The 23,390-nt window shown below is 42.1% G+C and overlaps 1 protein-coding gene across 8 annotated transcripts in view; it reads left to right on the top strand.

Moving 5' to 3' along the window:
- Positions 1–23,390, top strand: part of TJP1 (tight junction protein 1) — a 308,783-nt gene that overhangs the window by 201,301 nt on the left and 84,092 nt on the right. For all 8 annotated transcript variants that reach the window (XM_073303700.2, XM_073303698.2, XM_073303696.2 and 5 more), the window contains one exon: positions 7,821–7,877. In XM_073303700.2, the coding sequence (XP_073159801.2) occupies positions 7,821–7,877 (57 nt within the window). The remainder of the gene's footprint in view (positions 1–7,820; positions 7,878–23,390) is intronic.

The following is a 23,390-nucleotide window of genomic DNA, read 5'->3' as shown; positions in this document are numbered from 1 at the left end:
TTCTGAGGCTGTGGATGGCATTGTGTTCTGCACGGGTGAGGTTATGGGGCAAGTGATGCTGCTTTTCCACAATTTCAGCCAGTGCACGTCGGCGGAAGTACTCTATGTAGAAGTCCAGTCTGTTGTTTCGACCTTCAGGAGGAGTCCACCTAGAATCCTTCTTTTTGTAGTGTTGGTAGGGAGGTCTCTGTGGATTAGTATGTTGTTCAGAGGTGTGTTGGAAATATTCCTTGAGTCAGAGACGTCAAAAATAGGATTCTAGGTCACAACAGAACTGTATCATGTTCGTAGGGGTGGAGGGGCAGAAGGAGAGGCCCCGAGATAGGACAGATTCTTCTGCTGGGCTAACAGTATAGTTGGATAGATTGACAATATTGCTGGGTGGGTTAAGGGAACCATTGCTGTGGCATGTAGTAGTTTAGATAGTTTAGTGTCCTTTTTCTTTTGTAGAGAAGCAAGGTGTGTGTTGTAAATGGCTTGTCTAGTTTAGTTTTTCCCCATGTTTATTCCCCCCCGCCCCCACTGTTCCTCAGAGGTTCCTGTTAACTGCTGGAAATGGCCCACCTTGATTATCACTACAAAAGGTTTTCCTCCCCCCCGCTTTCCTGCTGGTAATAGCTCGTCTTACGTGATCACTCTCCTTACAGTGTGTATGATAACACCCATTTTTGCATGTTCTGTGTGTATATAAATCTCCTCACTGTATTTTCCACTGAATGCATCCGATGAAGTGAGCTGTAGTTCACGAAAGCTTATGCTCAAATAAGTTGGTTAGTCTCTAAGGTGCCCCAGTACTCCTTTTCTTTTTGCGAATACAGACTAACACGGCTGCTACTCTGAAACCTGTCTTTATAGCCATAGCCAAGAAGATTGGGTTTCACAAAATACCTAGTAATTAGCAAAAGGTAAAGGATGGGAGGCCAGGAACTTGGATTAGAGGCTAAGCAGTATGTACAAAATGGATGAAATGAGCATAAGAAAAAATATTTTAACACATAGTGCAGCAACTTGATGTGATTACCACTCATGCAATGGAGTAAGATTCCTCTGCATGGTTGCTGAAAGATTCAGAGCAAAGTCATTTTCTACTGTATCCAGATTAGGCTGATGAGTTATAGTAAAACAAAATGTATACGAGTTCAGAGAATATAGTCTCTGGACTGTGTGGTGATAGTGTCTCACTCTCTGCCCACATACTCTCCATAGGCTGTTTGGCCTCAGCTAAGTTTCTCCAGCCATAGACTGGAGCAAACTTCAGTTCTTTTGTGAATGATGGTCCCTGAATTCCGCTGAGGGTTGTACACATGCACAATGCATCCAGAGCTGGAGAATTTGGAAGTAGCAGAGTCTGTTGGTTCACACTTGCGCCCTTGCTCTGCCTCATGGTTTCGTCCAAAGATAAAGGGTGGAGCAGACCAACTGCGCACTCAGTTCCTTCTCACTTCCATGTAGTCTGAGTTGGAGCTGCTAGTGTCCTCTTGTTTCTGATGCACTTTGGGGTGGGGGGGGAAACGGCACCTGTTTTTAGAGTTGTACATAATTCTTTTTGTTGTTTTTATTGTAGTTTTAGTGTTTAGTAATAGTTTTAGAAATTAAGAGACTTTGGGAACACTGTTTTCTGAGGTCCTCCCCCAGCACCCATTCCTGGATACTGGATTATGCCAAAGACGCCTGTGTTCAAGATCTGTGCCTCCTGCCCACGTTCATTCTCGGTCAGTTATGAGCACCAGTGCTGTCCTTACTACTTGGGAGAAGCCCAGGTGCAGTATCTGCCTCTCCTTCCCAAGCTGTACCCGGGAAGTTCAGGCTCTCCGCCTCAAGAAGTACCTCATGGCGGTTGCCATGAGACTACAGTCAGATTGAGGCTGGGGATCCTTCCATACATTGGCCTGAGAAACCCAGGACTATGCCTCTGACCACAGAGATGGAGTCCAGTTCCACCAGTACCAGTATTGTGGACCCCATGCCAGGGTCTAGTCATGAGATAAGGAAGCATGCACATAAACATGGCAGTAAGTCTTTCTCCAGGCCGAAGAAGAACAATGGGTCTTCCATGAGTTCCAGCGATGGACGAGCAGCACATTCCAAGGCTCATAAGAGGTCTCTCAGACTGGTGGATCCACCAGTCTTGTTCACTGAGCGTTGTATGCCTTCCAAGTTGTCACCCCCTAAGTCAAGGGAAGCATTGGTTCCGTAGTAGCCCTCCAGTTCTGCCTTTGGAGCGTGTGGTGCTAAGGAGGTTGGAGTCTGTGCTCAGGCCCTGTGAACTTTTTTGCTCTGGGGGAAATGAGATCCCCATGCTCTCCTACCCTGGATGTACCTCACTTGAATCGGGCTTCCACCCACTCTCCTATGGTTCATATGGTTCCGGTCATTGGAACTGGGCTCTGACTTAGCATCATTGGAGGACTTGAATGGAGCACAGGGGCTGCTTCTGCCGTACCGCTGATGTGACTACCCTCCTATTCTGCCAACTCAGTGGCAGTACCCTCCCTTTCCCCAACAGAGGTGCCACTGGTATCCCACTCTGTGGAGCCCTCCACAGCATCTGCCGGATCAGTCTTGTTGGCTGTACTGCGGATCCTGGCCTTAATATCCAGCTTCAGAGCCTTCCCGTTCAGCAAGAGAGGATTCATCCCTCTGCCTGCTTTGGGCATCCCCAAATAGGCATTCACAACCAGTTTTGGAGGATGAGCCACTTAGTCCAGCTTTGATGGTACCACCAGAATAGATGCTGCTGTGTTCTTGGTTCTTGGCTGTGTTCTTGGCCCCATCGCTGTTGGATGACATTTGTCAGTTCCAGGACCTCTCATGCAAGGTGGCTGAGGACCTCAGTGTTCCACTGGAGGAAGTACAGGGCAAACAGCATCAGGTTCTTGACATACTGCATGCCTCGGTACTGACCAGTGTTGCTCTACCAGTCAATGATGTCATACTTCAACCAGCTCAAACTGTTTGGCACACCCCAGCCACTTGTGCATCCACTCCAAGGGGGAAGAGAAGAGTTACTATATATACCAGCGAAGGAGTCTGAGTTTCTGTTCTCTCACCCTGCACCTAGTTCCCTCATGATACAGACAGTGACAGAGGGGCCAAGCAGAAACGCCCATGCTCAATTCCGGCAGACAAGCAGTGGAAGCGACTGGATTTTCTGGAGCACAAGGTTTTCTCGTGGTCCAGTTTTGGTTTTCTAACTACCAGGTGGTATTGGCTAAATATGACTTTCTGAGTTACAGCAAATTGGAGGACTTTACAGACAAGCTTTCCCAGCAAGATTTTGCCAGTTTTCAGGCTATCTTGGAGAGCAAGCTGGTCGGGGAAACTTCATGCTCAATGGCCACGAGAGTTGTCATGTGGAGGAAATCATGGCTGCATTCATCTGATTTCCACAAGGAGCTACAGCGTATCAGAGTGGACCTCCCATTTGATGAGTCTCACCTATTCAATCAGAAGACCGACATTTTCCTCCACTCTCTCAAAGATTCCAGAGCCACTCCATGTTCTCTGGGTATCTACACATCTGCATCCAAAGGAAAATTCTTCTGTCCGCCACCTGAACAACGGTTCAGAAGTCCGCACTTCTTCCAGCAACCCTACAAACCTCCTCACAAGCAGCAGAAGACTCACTGATCCTGTCCTCCAGGTATGTCGTCACAATCTTCAGCATCACATGCTCAATCCTCTCAGAAGCAATATTTCCGAGCGTACCTAAACTTTCCCCCAAACTCCTAAAACAACTGGTTTTCAACTTGAAAATGCAACAAGATTAATTTTTATGTTTTGCTGGAGTATTTAAGTATGTAGAACTGGTATGTAACTACTAAGTATTCTTACTATAAAACTGCTCATTCTTAATGTGAAAGATGCCACGTCAAGATTTTATAAAGCCATAACTTTTTAATCTTTTCTCAAACAACTTTTCTCATTGGGGGGGAAAAATCTAGTTCTAGTGTAATTTTTTTTCAACTGGTTTTTCTTTTTTTCTTTTTCTTTTTCTTTTTTTTTTTTTGGTGGTGATTTTTGTATTCATCACCTATGTTGTTTCATCAGAAGCTGACTTTGTCACTTCTCTTTAAAGGTGATTGGGGGGAAAAGCGTGTTTGGATAATAGTCTAGTTTTTGCACACAGTTATAACTACCTCAAGTACGGAAGTTAAGATTCAGCAGGTAATTATGAAACTATTTTGATATGTTGGTCATTCAAACTACTTCATTTGTTCAACTGCATGCATACATACATACATACATACATACATACCATGAATTTGCTAGGGCAATATTATATAATCTGGCCCTACCAAATTCATGGTCCATTTTGATCAATTTCATGGCCAGAGGGTTTTAGAATTGGTCAATTTCACGTTTTCAGATGTTTACGTCTGAAATTTCATGGTGTTGTAACCGTGGAGGTCCCAACCCAAAAGGTACCCAGAGATGGGTCTGATCCCTCCCACCCCCAAGAGCAGCCATGCAGGGGAAGGACAAGTCCTGTTCCTCTCCAGTCCCACTGGAACTCGCAGCTAGGAGCCTCCAGCTGGGGTCCTCTCAGCAGCATGGGAGAGATCAGATTTCACAGTCCGGGACACGTTTTTCACGGCCATGAAATTGATAGGGCTCTACATATATAGTAGGAAAGGGATTAGAAATTGTTCTCAAATGAAATGAATGAAGATTAACTACACAAATCTGTTGAATATTGAACATAATATTTCTTAATGTCTAGTCTCCTTTTTTTTATTTATTCTTAAATTGATGGAAATTTTTTTGTCAGTCTGAGGTGATGTAACGTAATGGGTAGCAGTGATTCTAAAGTTTAGTCAGAAGAGCTGGGACAAAAAGTTTTTCCAACTCAGTAATATTGCTGATGACCCAGGTAGTCAAGTAAGGACACAGCAAACCAGCTGATAGTGCCTGGGATTAACTTCAGTGTCTAATATTGCATATGCTTCTGTCCATGTCAGTTTTGTCATTCAATAAGATGGCGTTGCATTCTGATTGAATTGTCTTAATCTTGAGCATACTTTTTTGGCTTAGTTCATTATGGTATCTTTACCCAAGTGTATGGTGATTTATAGCTACACAGTTTTATTTGCTTGATTCTTGTAACATTATAGATTGTAACCTGAAGTGAAATACTGGAGTTTAATTTCTAATTACCATAAGGGATTAGATGCACCACTAAACAGTAGAAATCAGGCTGCCATTATTCAGAAAACATGAAACATATATGTTTTAAAACCCAGACAAGTACTTGACTACTATAAGAAGTTATGTAACATTTTGAGTTGTGTGTTCTGTTTACAACACTCATGTTCCACTTTATAAGGCACTTCAGCAGTTTCCTCATCTCCTGCTGTTGACTCCAATGTTAAGGCCCACAAAGACAGCAGTCAACCAGAAATATTAACAAATCATAATATAAATGAATGGGTGGTTGTTTTTCAACAACATTGGATGAAGAAAGCTTAAAATTACTGGCACAGACAATTCTTCATTCGTTTGGCACGAGTATTCAGGCTAAAGAACTTTTTTGCGAAAACCAAGATTTTTAAGCTAGCCGAATAAGACCATTGAGAAATGAAAATAGCAAGTAACATTTGCTTATTGTATTACTTGCTTAACAAACAGATGGATTTTCTTTTGTTGCAAAGGTAACTTCCTTTTAGTATGTAAACAATCTCTCACTAGTGCTATATTCATGATAATGTATTCGGTATTTTTTAAGTGTTTGGCATAATTATACTATTAAATGCCATACTTTTGTTATGGGAACGAGTTAAAAAGCCATAATCTTTCTAATTCAAATCAGTTGCATAGTATGGAATAGAAAGGAAGTTGCAGTTTAGTAGAATACATTCTACTCTAAGAAAAATCAGTTCACTTTAGGAAACAGAATGTGCACTAGGAAAAAAGGAAAACAAGGCATTTTAGTGTCAAGTGTGAAGTAAGCTCCTTAGGGCCAGGCAAGGACCTTAGTGTTTACCTATAAAGTATTTTATATACCCGTAATACTCTGATGTAAGTTTTTAAGGTATTGAATGAGGGGATAAGTATACACGCTCTGTGTCTGGTGTTAGGATAAAGTTCTCAAAAGTAGTGCATGGTATTGGATATTATTTTCATGTAGCCATTTGTATATATCGCTGCACTGATGCTTAGTATTTGACATGGTGTGGTACAGTTAACTGCAGTGTTGTTAGGATTTTTGTGGTGGCTGCCAAGTTAAGACAGGTTTTATTTCTGGTTTTAGACCTGTTTTTATTGACATTTGTTTTGAGTGTGTTCACCTATTTTTATTCACTTTTGTTAAATAGATGTCTGATTTGTTTGCCTATAAAAGGTTCTAGACTGACTGGACGCTCCCTTTGAAAATAAAGACAGTTTTTCAGCAGGATAGGTGCCGCTCTCATATATTGCCTACTGACTTTCCTGCTCTTTCTCCAAAGCCCCTCCCTGGTCCTTACTGGCTGCTTTTTTCTCCCATCAATGTCTACTTCTTGTGGCACTCTCCGTAGACTTGCAAGTCTTTATTTCCAAGGCAAAAATGCAGGGCTTGTAAATGTTTTCATATTGCTACTCTCTAATCTTGTTCCCTTACATAGGTCCTTGTTTTGTTTTGCAGTGCTAGTGTTCAGATAAAAGAAGATTAGCATACATTGAACTGCAGAGTCAGTTAAATGTGACCTATATGCACGGTACAGTACAATAGCTCATGTACTATACTCCATAGCTAGGCATTCCTGATTAATGGTAATATATATGGGTATAATTAGAACAAAGAAATAAATGGTGGAATACTAACAAAACATGAAGTATTATCAGAAGCTAATAAATCAACGTTTGATTATAGCAGAACTAAAACTGGGCATTAGACCAGCATCACTCACTACTGCTCATTGAACAAATGAGAACCTACATAACAAACGTTTGTACGTTTTCTCTTAAACTTAATTATAATTCCAAGGGTTGGAAACATTTGGAATTTCATCCTTTTGTTCAACTCCACAGACCTTACACTTCTCTCAATGTTTTCATTGTATCTCTGATCAAAGCTTGGTGATTTTAAAAGAAATTTAAATATAGTTTATAACATCTCCCTAACATTACAGGCGCAAAGAATAAACAATGAAATTATTTTAAAAATTAAATTAAAATCTCCTTTTGGGGCCTAATCCTGCAAATTGGGAATCAAGGCAGTTCAGAACCTCCTTGAAAGGGTAGTACTGCTATGTTCATTTGGTACTCAAATTCTTATTGAAATAACCCAAGAAAATAGGAAGTGACACTTAGGTTTTCTCTGTGATAAGGTAAAACCAAATGGGGGCCATCTATTAGATCTGTTAGGATTCTCTGATGATAAAGTGTTTGAATTTGAGTGGAAGGAAGGGTTTACTAAACACAGTGTTTGAAGTTGGATGTAATTTCTTTCTGTATTTTTCACTTTGGTTCTGAAAAGGCAAACTTCTGTGTTGGGGAAAGTGCAGTTAACATAAGCAAAAATTGCACAGCTGCTAGATGCACAATAGTACTAACTTAGTAATTGTATAAGCATTGAAAATTGTCATGCAACTAGTATGAGATGAATATAATGGGGAGTCCTTTTCCGAATGTTTCAGTTAGAAACACAGGAAGTTCCGTTGAGCTGTTTCCTGTCTTTATATTAAAAATCTGTTTTTCCTCAGCTTTAATACTCCCAATGAGTAGCTAACTATGAATATAAATTTGTCAATTTACAGTTGAGGTACTGCCCAGCTCATAAGAACGTCTATATATTGACACGAAAATCTAACTTTACTTTTTTTTTTTTTTTTTTTAATCAGAGCACAACAATGGAAGAAACAGCTATATGGGAACAACACACAGTGACTCTTCACAGGGTAAGTTATTACAACAATTAATTCTGTATGCATAACTCAGGATACTGGCAGCTTTTGAAAACAATAGAAAAGAGCCAGATGTCAGGAAGCAAAAGAAAAGGAAACTGGTTTGTCACATTACTTTGTTTAAAATTAGAATTGTTGTAAATTCTCTGCTCAAATAGTAGTTATTGGTAAAACTTGCCAAGATGACAACTTTTTGCTGAGTCACTCTTGAGCTTGCCTAAGTTTTTTAGGTAACTTTTTTGTGCATATCCCCATGCAACTGAAAATTATGCTGAAGTGTATTTCATGCATTGCAAAGCTAAAAGAGTTTTAGCAGTATAACTGTGTAATTTAAACATAAAAATGTTAAATCTAAATAGAATAAAATTTCACAAATAAAAATTTCTGTTTGAAAATAGTTTCTACAAACCTGTACTTCTGAGACACATAATTTAACCGTGTTCTGACCAGAATTGGCTAGAAATTTTGTGTTTGAGGCCTCAGTCATCTGCTTGTGGTGACCTGTAGTAGGCAGAGATCACTTTTTTATAAATTGTCACACTGTCTGGAGTGGCTCACGTTTGAGTGTGCCTATCTCAGGGCAGACTGTCAGAAAACAGGACAGACACCCCAAGCTGGTGGTGTGTTCTATACTTCCGTTTCACCATGCCAGTGACAAATGTGATCTTCTGGATCACAATACCAGTCTTACCATGGAGTCACACACAGACCCCTTAGACTCTCCAGTCTATCTTGCCACCCAGACAAACTGGACTTTTATGATAAAAGGTCACTTAAACCAAAAATCACACCACATCAGGTTGCTCCCGGTTCCCAGAGACCAGTCCCTTACTACTCTAGATCTTACACCAAAGAGAATGCTGGTAGCCAATTCCATACTAAACTAACTAAACATTTATTAGCTAAGAAAAGGAAATAAGAGTTATTGAGAGGTTAAAGCAGGTAAAAATATATGTACAGGTGAGCCACAGTTTGTAATGCCAAATGTTGGCAGTGATGTAATAACCTGCCAGTTTCCCAAAAGTCTGTCTCTGGGGACCTCTGCTTAGCATCTGGTACACTTCCCTGTAAGAGTCCAGAGATCCAGGATCTTTCCTTGAATCCATACTTAGAGCTTCTTCAGAAAACGAGTGTCGCTATCCACATGGGCTTTTCCTATGATGTTGGAGAGCAGGGTGGATTTGATTTAAATCATGAGTTAAATCACTGGTCAAGAAGACTCGATTTAATTATGGATTTCTACATAAAAGTGCATTCTTGTTGGTTGTTACCAATCTGAAGATCCTGAATGTTCAGGCATGTTCCTTTCATCATCTTCAACACAACTTCCTCCTGAGAAGGAACACTTCTCATGATATTGTTTCATTGGGGCAACTAGGCCTTGCATTTCTTTGTTGCACTGTTTGCATTTTGCATGCATGCCTTTTCTTACCCATAAGTAGAGGAAGTTCATTAAAATATTCCCAAGCTGGGTCTCTTACGGCCTGCTGCCATTATGGGTTTTCCATTCTAGTGAGAGAATGGTATGGTAGATCTCAAATCAATGAAGGCTACACTCAGAAAGACCTCAAGACGTCTGGAATATGCTGCTTAAACAGTTTCACTTTTGTTTCTACTGCCTCTCCCTCCCTTCTCACATTTATCTGCAGACATCTTCTCCCTGTCCAGATCTATTCCACCCCCCAACTATCTTCTATTCATTGGATGTTTTGAAACTTTGCACTTTAGAGAGAGGTAAGGGATTGACTCTGTGTACACAAATTTGCAGAGGGACAATAGGAATGAGGTCTGTTATTTCTCATATATACACATTTTTGATGTTAAAAAGCGTGTTATCTCTGGAGTCACAAATCTACAGTTTGAGAACTGCAAAACTAAGCCTCTCTGATGGTATCTTCTACACTGAGCACTGAGTCCCGTTGGGTAGATAGAAAGATTAACCTAAATAATCTATACAGAAGCCCCTGGAACTCCATAAGATTGGGTTCCTAATCCATGAACTATTGGAACTCATTAACAAAAAATTTCTTAAACATTACATGAATATATTGTCTCATACTATAGAATTAGAATTTATAATCCCTATTCCATGATGACACATCTTTGAGCTATAATGTGTCTTAATTAAAACCATCTTTAGATAGGTTTTTTTCTCAAAAAGCATTTTATCAAAAAATCCGATTTAAATTAAAAAAAAGTCATTCATTTTTATCCTCCCTGATGGAGAGTAAGGAAGGCATTTTGAGTGTTTTGACCTCCGATCATCACACACAATCTTCTTAGCGCATGCGCAACATGCCTCAGGTGGCGCACGTGACCAGGATTCATCACTGAATTTGGTCTGCTGGTTGGATCATTGGCTTCCTTGGCTTGGGCTGGCTACTGTTGGGGAGTGCAATGTGAAGGCTGATCCATGCCGCCCCCCCCCCCCCAAACTGATCACTTGCTTTGAAATTAGCACTTTTCTGTTAAATTTCTTCATTACATTCCATAAGGCTTCTTCCTTGTTTGATAGGTTATTTAGCTACAGGCGTATACACAATGTAAATGTTTACTACTACATTATACACATAATTAACAAGTTCACACATGATTAATAACAAAATGACTTAATTCTATGTAATTTTTAAATTGATTGGACTTCAGTATCAATCAACACACATTTTGATTACATCCTTTTAATGCTGTGACATTAAAAACAATTCACTAATGCAATATTTTATCTAATATCAGCTTTGATTATGTAGATCTTTCAAGTAAAAAAACAACTCCTCTTGAACCTTTCTCTAGCACTAATATGGTCTAATGGATTCCCACCATCCTGTACTAATAAAGGGTTTATAGTGCACCGTTTGCCCCACATGCATACTTTACAAGACATTGGGTTTGCCTCTGGAGAAAGTATGCATATTAGGATTACATGTATACTTCAGGCTGGCTGACTTTTGCTTCAGTCTGCTCTGCAGCTGAGAACTAATCCTCTTCCAAAGCAGCATCATAGTGTCAAGACTAGTTCTAAACTTTTGTTTCTTAAATTTGATTCCATTGTTACATTGCTGCTGATCTACAGAATGTGTTCTGAACCTCTGGGGGAAATTGTGAAGATGAAAGATGGAAAAGGACCTGAAGAACGTAGTTGTTAAAGTGGAAAAGATAGTGAAGTCAAGAAATAAAGAGAGGAGGACAGAAAGGGGCAATAGACACAGATTGATAAATTAGACTTGAGTGTAATAAGTTTAGGGGAAAAAATGTTAAAATTGGGAGTGTGTATGGATCATAGTACTGAAACCTGTTACCTTCCAAAATAGATGAATAAAATGATGATGAAATTGTTAGAGGGTGATACTAGCCCTTTAAGAGGGAAGAAGCCAGTGTGCCTGTGACTTATCAGCTAACCCCCAACTCGGCTTAAAAGAGGGCTCCTGGGCCCTAGAGCCAGGACAGACCTGATCAGTCAGAACCTTCTTAGAATATGGACTGAAGCAGTGTCTACATTACAAGTGCTATAGCAGCACAACAGCATAGATTCTTCCTACATCACCGGAAGGGTGATATCTAGGTCAACAGAAGAATGCTTCCTTTGACTTAGCTACATCTACACTAGAGGTTAGGTCAGCTTAATTATGTCACTTGCTGAAATACATTTTTTACACCCAATAGTGAAGTAGCTAGGTCAATGTAAATTATAAGGTAGACCAGGCCTGAGTCAGTCATGAAAAAGGCAGATCAGAGCTGCTTGAGAGTGAGATTGGCAGGTGAGAGCTGCCAGAGACTGGAAATAAGCTGTAGGTGGGTCCTGGGGAAAGGCTGAAGGCAGGAGATCAGGAAGAGGGGTTTGCCAGTTGACCACCCCAAGCCGGAGAGCCAGGGCTCAGAGGCTGAAGGCCAGAGAGCAGCAGCAAGAGTCATCTGCTGACTTACTTTATGACGGGGAGCCAAAGCTGAAGGCTGGAGAGAGCTTAAAGCCAGCGCAGAGGCTTACCATTTGAATCTCTGTGGAGAGTTGGAGCCAGGAGAGGGTGAACTCCCAGCACAGAAGTTGTGGGGTTTCCAACTAGGAAAAATTGGATTGCATTCCAGCAGGAGAGTACAAATGAAGAGCTCAGGTGTGGTGGATGCTGCCGGAGTGTGCTATGTGGGGCATATAGAGACTAGAAGATGTGGATTTTAAAGACTGTATACATTGGCTCTGAGAAAAAGACTGTTTTGGGACTTTTGTTATGGACTTTTTTGCAATAGATTTGTGTAATAAACTGAACCGAAAGAGGAGTGGTAAGGAGCAGAAAGAGCCTGGTGTGGAATTAGTGAGGACTCTGAAGGAGGGAAACTAATGCAGGTGCACTTGTTCAGCAGCAGCCCTACAGCTGGAGGTTGTCCCAGGAAGGGGCTGCCCTATGATACAGATATACGTATGTATGTGCCTCTTGATTACTAGTTCAAATATCGCTCAAGCTGGTAGTGACTGAAAGTTGTGAACGTCTGATATTTAGTGTGTGACGGGTTGCCACCCTCCCCCTCTGGGGTGCCACCTGATGCCACTGAGCCCGCCGGTTCTGCCAATCTGGGTCCCCTGACAATGAGATCAGCTCTGCATGGGAAGACTCAGCTCAGGAATTGATCAACACTCAAGTGCATGCCCCCTTCGGAACGTAAATCTAAAATTGTATTGTCTTGTACTGCACAGAAATCTGTACAGTGTGTGCTCATGAAATCTGCCCCCCCCCCCCCATGTGGAGGAAGATATGCACAGCTTTTTGCTTCCCTCCCACCCCCAGTTATGAACTCAACAAACTGGTTTCAGAATAATCAAAAACAAATTTATTAACTACACAAGAAAGATTTTAAGTGATTATAAGGGTTAGCAAACAGATCAAAGCAGATTACCTTAGTAAATAAACAAAAAACGCAAACTGAGTTTAACGCACTAGATAGGATATAAATTAGCAAATTCTAACCCTGAGTGATAAACTGGCTGGCAGATTCTTCAGGCACAAGTTGCCTTGGCCTTTCCAGGTTTTCATACAAAGGCTAAAGATCCTTCTAGTCTGGGACCACCACTTCCCACAGTTCAGTCCTTGTCCCTCAGGTGTTTCTAGGTATGTTGTTGCAGGGAGAGTGAGGTATCCTCATGATGCCATTTATCCCACTTTTATATCTTCTTCCCACTTGCTGGAAAGCTCTTTTGCTGTGACCTGCGTCAAACAGTTCCCATTGTGTAGGGCTGTCTCTGAGAGGTTTCTATTGTACACAGTTCCTGGGGTAATCCTTGCGCTTGTATGCATTTCCTCAGTAAGACCTTAACCTTTCGCCTTGTTCTTGGGCGTCTGGGTGAGGAGGCTATGGAACTTGGGGAGGAGGGCAGTGGGTTACACAGGGGCTGTAGCTGCGGTCTGTGCTCCTGCTGCCTTTCCTGCAGCTCAGCCATACGCTGGAGCATATGAGTTTGATCCTCTAGCATCCTCAGCATTGAATCCTGCCTCCTCTCATCATGCTGCCGCCACCTTTTCAGCTTCAGCCCTCTCTTCAGCCCGCCACTTCTCCTCCCGGTCATTTTGTGCTTTCCTGCACTCTGACATCGTCTGCCTCCATGCATTCGTCTGTGCTCTGTCAGTGTGGGAGGACAGCATGAGCTCAGAGAACATTTCATCACGAGTGCATTTTTTTCGCCTTCTAATCTTCGCTTGCCTCTGGGAAGGAGAAGATCCTGTGATCCTTGAAACACATGCAGCTGGTGGAGGAAAAAAGGGACAGTGGTATTTAAAAAGACCTATTTTATAGAACAATGGGTACACTCGTTAACAGCAAGGTTTACTGTGAAAATTACATACATAGCACATGTGCTTTCGTTACAAGGTTGCATTTTGCCTCCCCCCCACCGCGTGGCTAGCCCCCTCCCCGTGGCTAACAGCACGGAACATTTCTGTTCAGCCACAGGCAAACAGCCCAGCAGGAACGGGCACCTCTGCATGTTTAAGAAAAGCACCCTATTTCAACCAGGTGACCACGAATGATTTCACTCTCCTGAGGATAACACAGAGAGATAAAGAACGGATGTTGTTTGAACGCCAGCAAGCATACACTGCAATGCTTTGTTGTACAGTGATTCCCGAGTATGTGCTACTGGCCTGGAGTGGTAAAGTGTCCTACCATGGTGGACGGAATAAGGCTGCCATCCCCAGAAACCTTTTGCAAAGGCTTTGGGAGTATATCCAGGAGAGCCACGAATGTGAGGGCAAATTAATCATTAAACATGCTTGCTTTTAAACCATGTATAGTATTTTAAAAGGAACACTCACTAGAAGTCCCTTCTCCGCCTGGCGGGTCCGGGAGGCAGCCTTGGGTGGGTTCGGGGGGTACTGGCTCCAGGTCCAGGGTGAGAAACTGTTCCTGGCTGTCGGGAAAAGCGGTTTCTCCGCTTGTTTGCTGTGAGCTATCTACAACCTCCTCCTCCTCCTCCTCATCTTCCTCGTCCCCAAAACCTGCTTCCGTGTTACCTCCATCTCCATTGAAGGAGTCAAACAAAACGGCTGGGGTAGTGGTGGTTGAACCCCCTAAAATGGCATGCAGATCATCTTAGAAGCGGCATGTTTGGGGCTCTGACCCGGAGCGGCCGTTCGCCTTTCTGGTTTTCTGGTAGGCTTGCCTCAGCTCCTTAAGTTTCACGTGGCACTGCTTCGGGTCCCTGTTATGGCCTCTGTCCTTCATGCCCTGGGAGATTTTGATAAATGTTTTGGCATTTCGAAAACTGGAACGGAGTTCTGATAGCACGGATTCCTCTTCCCCATACAGCGATCAGATCCCGTATCTCCCGTTTGGACCATGCTGGAGCTCTTTTGCGATTCTGGGACTCCATCATGGTCACCTCTGCTGATGAGCTCTGCATGGTCACCTGCAGCTTGCCATGCTGGCCAAACAGGAAATTGAAATTCAAAAGTTCGCAGTTCTTTTCCTGTCTACCTGGCTAGTGCATCTGAGTTGAGAGTGCTGTCCAGAGTGGTCACAATAGAGCACTCTGGGATAGCTCCCAGAGGCCAATACCGTCTAATTGCATCCACAGTACCCCAAATTTGACCCAGCAAGGCCGATTTCAGCGCTAATCCCCTTGTCGGGGGTGGAGTAAGGAAATTGATTTTGAGTCCTTTAAGTCGAAAAAAAGGGCTTCATCGTGTGGATGGGTGCAGGGTTAAATTGATTTAACACTGCTAAATTCGACCTCAACTCCTAGTGTAGACCAGGGCTTAGAATGATACCTCAAGAGACATACTTTGTACAAAACATATCCTAATTACATGACAGTGGTGAATATTGGGGTGTCAAGGTATTACAGAGTGGTCTAGCTTACATAATATGCATGACTCTTTTTGGCAGTCTTACCACAGAGTGAAAAATGGAATAGTCCACAAAGAATGAACGGTCTTTTCAGGCCTAGAGATGGATTTCTCTCAGAATGTTCCAGGTACATTAGCACAGCAATTTGATCAAGTTTGTGTTGTCACTTTCATTGCTGTGGATATGTAGGAGTTCATTTTCCAGTGCTCTCAGTCTATAACATTTCATTCAGTTCTTATTTCAAAAAATAAAACTATTCCAGGTAGTTGAATGTGATAAGGTAAGGTGATCTTTACTTCTTGGGGTTTGGGTCCAAATCCTGGTGAGGTTATGAGTGAATTCATATTTTAGATCATTCCCCATGAAACAAACCCATAGTGAGCTTCCTTCAGTTTTGTTGTCTGGGGCACTGTCAATAGCTATGAACATTAAAAAAAAATACTGAGTGACATACAGGAAGGCAGTCATGCAGGGCAGAATGCTGTTTTTATGTGCCTCTGAATTTAGCTTTCACTATCAACCTCAGGGCAATGAAGTGCTGGTGCTGCCCTTCCTAAAGTTCTATTTATTTATCCAAAAGACCTGGAGGAGCTTTGCCTTTTTGGAAATGGCTCATTAATAGAGTGACAGCACTATACTAAATATATAAAACTTGATAATGTTCCTGCTTGATATCAAAGTGCCATTTTAGTAGGTGTTCATGCTTTCTACACAATGTTAAAGTTGTTGGACGCTTCGCATTTTCCAGAATGACATGTCTGTGGTTCTGTCCTGTGTGCTTACTGTTCTACCTGCTAAAAAGGTTTACTACATCCACATGTTGAATAGTTGGTGGTCTTGTTGTCCTGCTGTAAACCACAAGGCTTAACACTGATAGCAAGAACTTAGCCTGTACTAAAAACCAAACACAAGCCCCTCCAATTATTAATGTAGGATTTTTGGTTTTGTTTAAAAATATTAAACTGGTCACTATTTGGGATGGAGATGTGAAGAAGAGGTAGCTTTTAGAAGGGTTTTTTTGTTGGTGGTGGTTGTTTACTTTCAAACTTTGTCAGCAACTCGGAAGCTATCAAGTAGGTGAGGTGGCTACCATATAACCTTACAATACAGGGATATAAGAAGCCAAATTTTTGACCTCTGTCACAGCCATCAATCTTCAGAGCACTAAAACAAACATGTAGGGGAAAAACACCTCCCCAGGAGTTATGGGGATATGGTTGCATGACTTCCTTGCCCCCTTAGTAGTTCCATGAGTCCAGACTATATAGACCTGCTGTAGAGTCCATCCATATAGTCTCTGATGTGTTGGGCTTCAAGATTCAAATTTCCCTTCACAGAAGTAAGGGACTAAAGGAGCCCCTCTGGAATTGGCTCATTCTGAAGCAGCTGAGAGCAGCAAGTTAGTAATGAATTACTCAAATGCAGCACAGAGGGAGGTGCTGCAGAGATGGGTCAAACTGGAGACACCCCCTTTCCACACTAGATTGGCTGCTCATTGTATGTCTCCGAAAAATATTTAGTCTGCTGGTACAGTTCCTCAGAATTGCTATGATTTTGTCCATATGCTTTCCTATAAGACCTGAAAGCTATTAATATGTGTATTATGGAGTAAAGCCAAGTAAGGCAGTGGAACAGACTGACTTCATAGTGTGGTTTAGCTTTATGTATCTTCATAATTCCATATGGACTTTGATAGTGGAGTTTGGTTTGGATACTTGGTAGTGACAAAAGATGGTTTGTTTATCTAAGTGGGCAACAGATGGGGCAGGGGAAAAATTTGCCAGTTTATTTTAAATTGATTCATATGACGTGTCCATCAGAGATACTTTTGTGGCCCCCTGCTATCGTAGTATCTGAGCTTTTTACAATCTTTAATGTATTTAACCTCGATGCCCTTCTTGACTGGGAGCAAATATCTTCATTTAGGTTGAGGTTCTTTAAAAACTACTGTAATTCTACTGATATTGTGGACTTCAAAAAGGAAAGACAGTGACTGACCAGGATCTTGTTGCTGCTAGCAGCTTTGCTGTGGACAATTTTTAGATACCATGTTTGTTACAGGAAATGATAGCACAGTTGTTTCCCAATCTGTTTTAGAAGTTACTTTGAGGGTGAGGCAATATTGTGAAGCATAAGTTTCCTAACATAAAATTTGTCTGAATCAGTCAGAGAACCATATTTAAATAAGGCTATAGCTAGCACAGTTTCAACTGTCTAAAACTTCCAAACGTACTTCTCAAACAGCAAAAAATATTTTTACTGTATAACACTGGATGGCACTATACCTTCTTAGTGATTAAGGACTTAGAACTACAGTGGGACCTGGCTAATTCACACTAGTGGCTGGAAAAACGGTTGTGAATTACAAAACTGCATAAGTTAGGAAATAAACACCAGAAAAACTCCACAAAAATGTATGATAGAATATACCGTAAGTACATTTTTTCTTTTCTAGTTTAGTTTTAATTTTGATGATCCTAGTAAAAGTAATGTGCATTGTAAAAAGAAATACTTAGTAATAAGAACCACTCAAGCATCTGCTATAATACGCAAGGAGAAAGCACCAGTACTTTGAGTTGTAAAGTGTGTGGTTCAGTGAAAGTTCAGAGTTCCTCAATGACTGAATTTCATTCATCAGTGCTTTAAGGCTCATATTTGTACCCTGCTGGTAATTGGCTTTATGGGGGAGAACTGCAATGACAAAGTCAGCATTCTAAAAATAACTTTACCTCCCTTCATAAAACACATTTTTTTCATAAAGTAATACATTTTATCAGGAGGCAGCCAGGTCTTAGGAATTCCACATTGCCAGTCTGAAAATCCACATCTCCTTTGTTACTTTGAAAATTTCTTACCTGCTCTTCGTCTGCTTCCCTACATTCATTCATGTATGTATGTATGTATGTACGGAATACTTCACCGGGGTGCAGAGGTTTAAGGATCTCTCTGGAGCGCCATTGACTTCACTGTGGCTCCACACAGACACATGAGTTTTACAAGGATTCAATGGTAGGGTTGGGGTCTTGGTTTGTATAGCGCTTAAATTATGTAAATGGCCTCTTATTATTTAATCATGACTAAGGCCAGTGTTTAAAGTGCAATTCATTTCTGAGAAATGACTGCAGAAATGACATTTTGGGGTTCTGCATTAGTCCCCCAGTGACTTCAATATCAAACCTGCTCAGTTTACAAATTTTTTTTTTCTGGATGCTACTCCTGCAAACTCAGCGGAAGTTATTTCTGGCACAGGCATCACCAACAGTAAATATTCTCCAGTGGGATTTAGTGAATGATTTATTTGCTGACATGCAAGCTAGGGTAAAATTCCTCTTACTGTCTCAGAGCTATTCTGGCTCTGTGGCTTTTTCATGACTTAAAATGTACTAATTTAGTTTAGTCAACAAAGTCAGCAGGGAGTGGATTTAAGTAAGAAGGTGCCATTTTATACATAATTGCTTTTCAGAGCAGTACTATGCTTTAAAAAGTCAGAAGGTTTAAGTAGTAAATACTATATGGTAATACAGTGTACTAACTCTATACCAGGTTTCAGAGTTGCAGCCGTGTTAGTCTGTATTCGCAAAAAGAAAAGGAGTACTTGTGGCACCTTAGAGACTAACCAATTTATTTGAGCATAAGCTTTCGTGAGCTACAGCTCACTTCATTGGATGCATAAAATGGAAAGTACAATGAGGAGATTTTATATATACACACAGACCATGAAAAAATATACATTGTAAGGAGAGTGATCACTTAAGATGAGCTATTACCAACAGGAGAGTGGGGTTGGGGGAGAGAAAACCTTTTGAAGTGATAATCAAGGTGGGCCATTTCCAGCACATTTCCAGGAGTTAACAAGAACGTCTGAGGAACAGTGTGTGTGTGTGTGTGTGGGGGGGAAACAAGGGGAAATAGTTTCACTTAGTATAATGACTCAACCACTCCCAGTCTCTATTCAAGCCTAAGTTAATTGTATCCAATTTGCAAATTAATTCCAATTCAGCAGTCTCTCGTTGGAGTCTGTTTTCGAAGTTTTTTTGTTGAAGGATAGTCACTTTGAGATCAGAAATCGAGTGACCAGAGAGATTGAAGTGTTCTCCGACTGGTTTATGAATGTTATAATTCTTGACATCTGATTTGTGTCCATTTATTCTTTTATGTAGAGACTGTCCAGTTTGCCCAGTGTACATAGCAGAGGGGCATTGCTGGCACATGATGGCATCTATCATATTGGTAGATGTGCAGATGAACGAGCCTCTGATAGTGTGGCTGATGTGATTAGGCCCTATGATGATGTCCCCTGAATAGATATGTGGGCACAGTTGGCAACAGGCTTTGTTGCAAGGATAGGTTCCTGGGTTAGTGGTTCTGGTGTGTGGTTGCTGGTGAGTATTTGCTTCAGTGTGGGGGGCTGTCTGTAAGCAAGGACTGGCCTGTCTCCCAAGATTTGTGAGAGTGTTGGGTCATCCTTCAGGATACGTTGTAGATCCTTGATGATGCATTGGAGAGGTTTTAGTTGGGGGCTGAAGGTCATGGCTAGTGGCGTTCTGTTATTTTCTATACTACCACTGTCTGCTGCTGAGCAGTTGTAGGCTATTAATTCAAACCATTTTTCCACATCAGGTAGAACAGGGGATTAGACCTGGGTCTCCCACATCCCGGGTGAGTGCCCTAAGAATTGGGTTGAAAGTTGTAAGATGGGCACCACAGGCCGTTTTGTGAATCTAGTCCTTTATTTCTATGTGAAGATGTGCCCATTAACTAAACAAATCAGTTAATTAATCATAAAACAAAATGCTTTGTTTGACCAGTAATTAATTTTTGTCAACTTTCTGATTTGCTGAAATTTTTCATGTTTTGTTTGACACAACCCGACTTGGAAAAAATAAAAAATTTCAGAACTGTCTGCCAACTGAAAACTCTGTTATTCTCCAACTCTGATAAGCATCCACTTTTTTCTGCTTATTCGCTAACAAAAATCAGAAATTGCATAATAGCCTTTCGATTCTCTTGCTGCTTTCATGTGGTGAGGTAGTATAGTGTCTGCACTTTGAACTCAAGTATAACTCAAATAATGACAATGGTTCAAGGCATTTTTAAAAAGATTGTTACAAGCCTGCAAGATACACTTGTTCTGTTTTCAGTATATTGCTGTAGATTTGTACTGAGCTTGTTTGAAAAGAGACAAAATGCTATTTTTAAGCAAATCTAATTGACAAGAACACTTGAAGTTTGGGGTGAAGCTCCACTGACGCAATCCTTATGAGATTCATTGAGGGGACATCTCCACCCCTGAACCTTCTGCTAATGCCCTTCCTATTGGAACTGTCAGCTCATCAGCATTACCTCTGACATTCCAAATTCTTCGGTTTATTTGGGGACCATACTCTCTCTGCTTTGAATCTCAGGTGACGAACTCTTGACGGACCATGACCTTTAGACTCACTGAGGAGCTCGTGAGTCCAGGTTGCAGTTAAATTTTGTGTAATTAAAACCTGTTCATATATTTCTCAGAGCACTTTTTTTCTCACCCCAGGTAATACTTTTGTTCTCAATCCATTGTGGGGAAGGGCTTGCTCATGCTTCCTGCGTCAAGCAGTAGTTTGCCTGTAGCCCAGATGCATCCATCATCAGATGCTTCTGTAGGCTGGCTGAAGTCTAGAGAAGACAAATTCTCTAAGCCAAATATAAAATCCCCAATATGGGTGGTCTTTAAAAGGCAACACAGTAAATTCACTTTTTCCCCAAGAAGAGGGGAGAGAACCTCAGTGAACTTGTTTGCAGGAAAACACAACTCAAAATGCCTCTGATTTTGCTTCCTATTTGGGGTCAAAGCATTTTTACTCCGAATAGCTGCAACCTAGGCATGTGAGTTCTAGTATTCTAATCTAGTTTTGGCATCAAACCTGATCCAGTTACTTCGAGTTCACCAATTCTAGAATCAGGAACAGATCATCTATCCATGTAAGAGGTCTGAGCGTGCTGGTGTGCAATACACTACTTTGCGGAACTCCAGTGTTGTTAGCTCTCAAGAGGTCTCTTATTGAATTTTGTTGGAAAGCCTTTTACAAGAGAAAGCTATGCTTTGAAATACAAAAGATCTTCTGCTTTGTCGTCTAAAAAAGAGTCTTTCTTTATTACACACCCTAACATAGTGGACTACTTGTTAGCTCATAAGAGGTCTGGGCTTGCCTTTTGATAGTTCATCTGGTAGTCATATCAGCTAATTCTCCCCCTACAGCGAGATCATCAGATTTTGTATATCCAGGAGCAAAGGAGGAGTTCTTATTGTTACTGCCCATCTTGTGAGTTTCTTCCATCTTGGAATTAAATTTTGTGCTCAAAGCTCATAGAGAATATTCCATTCTTTTTTACAGTTCATATGTGCAAGTCTCATTCCACTCTCTCCTCTCTCCTGGTCATGAAAAGTTCACAACCATTTTATCTCATCTGGGTCTACAATGCCTGGGCTCATGTGGCATCAGACTTCTCAAACCCTGGTAATTAGGTTACTTGTGTTGTGCGTGCATAAATGGCAGTGGACATCATTTTAAAATATCCCCAACTGTCGTCAACATACCAAGTGTTACGTTATTCCCATCTCTCAGGGTTCTTGGCCAAATTATCATATCTGAGGGTTTTACATGTCAGTTACTTGTAGTAAGTTAATAAATAGAAACTTTCATATTTTCCGGTGTTTGAAGTTTTATTTGAACTTTCCATCTTTGCAATACTTTAAAATTACAGGCAGTTTATTAATATTAAAGCTTTTCCCGAAAGTTTATTACTACAGACTTTACTCCCACCTAATGTTGTTGTCTTTTTAGTACAAATACACTTTTACATATGTGAGAGTAAAGGTATACCTGGGGGTTGCTGAAGTTAAATGTTCATCAATTTAAAACTATGGAATGAATTTTTCTTCAAATTTTTATGCTGTGCGATCATTGAAATTGACAAAATAAAGCAGTAAATCATGCTCACCTTACTCAAGCAACTAGTGAATAATGTTCGAGCAGGGGTCAGCAACCTATGGCACGCTGCTGTCTGCCAGACCTGGGCAAACAGCAGCGTGCCACTAAAAGTCCTGCCCGGCCCGGCAAGCTCTTTTCCGCCCACCGCTCTCTCCTTGCAGGGCAGGCAAGCTTCCCCCTCCCCCTGCCGCTTCCCCCAGTGTACTGGGTTCCTGCCCCCTCCTTCTCTCCCTCCCTGTGGCTGATCAGCTGATGGCTCTCTGCTCCGGGGACCTTGGGGAAGGGGGTGGAATCAGGGCATATCCCCTCCAGCCCTCTGCCCTGACCGCTGAACCCCTCCACACCCCAGCCCTGTGCCCTGACCCCTGCCCCCCCCATCCCATGCCCTGACGCTTGCACCCTCCACATCCCCACTCCCACCCTGAGCACCAAATGGGAGCTCCTGCACACACCCCCACACACACATTCCCACCTGCACCCCTTGCACCAAATGGGAGCTGCCCAGGTAAGCGCTCCACACCCAAACCTCCTGCTCCAACCCTGAGCCCACTCCCTCATTCTAGCTCCTGGCCAGACCCTGCACCCCAACCCGCAGCCTGCTTCTTCACCCCCAGCCCTGTTTTCAGTACACTCCTACCCTCATCTCAGTGCAGAGAGAGAGGAAGAGACTGGCTAGAACCAGGGAGAAGGTAGGTACCCACTCTGTGGGCAGGGCTGGGACTCCAGACTGGCAGCGGGCTGAGCGGGGCCGGCAGCCGGGACCCTGGCTGGCAGGAGCCGGCGGATTGAACCCCAGACCGGCAGCGGGCTGAGCCGCTCAGCCCACTGCCAGTCTGGGGTCCCGGCCACTCTCAGCCCACTGCTGGTCTGGGGCTCTGGCTGCCTGCCCCTTGCCAGCCGGGGTCCCGGCCACAGGCCCTGCTCAGCCCGCTGCAGGCCAAGGTGAACAGAACCCCAGGCTGGCAACGGGCTGAGCGGGCCAGCAGCGTGAGATCAGCATTTTAATTTGATTTTAAATGAAGCTTCTTAAACATTTTGAAAACCTTGTTTACATACGACAATAGTTTAGTTTTATAATATATAGACTTATAGAGAGAGACCTTCTAAAAAATGTTAAAATGTATTATTGGTACGCAAAACCGTAAATTAAAGTGAATAAATGAAGACTCGGCACACCACTTTGCCGACCGCTGTGTTAAAGTTTGAC

The sequence above is a fragment of the Lepidochelys kempii genome, chromosome 10, assembly GCF_965140285.1.
Source record: "Lepidochelys kempii isolate rLepKem1 chromosome 10, rLepKem1.hap1, whole genome shotgun sequence".
Classification (NCBI taxonomy): domain Eukaryota; kingdom Metazoa; phylum Chordata; order Testudines; family Cheloniidae; genus Lepidochelys; species Lepidochelys kempii.
Note: the sequence above shows the minus strand (reverse complement) of the source record. Positions and strands in the feature narration are given on the sequence as shown.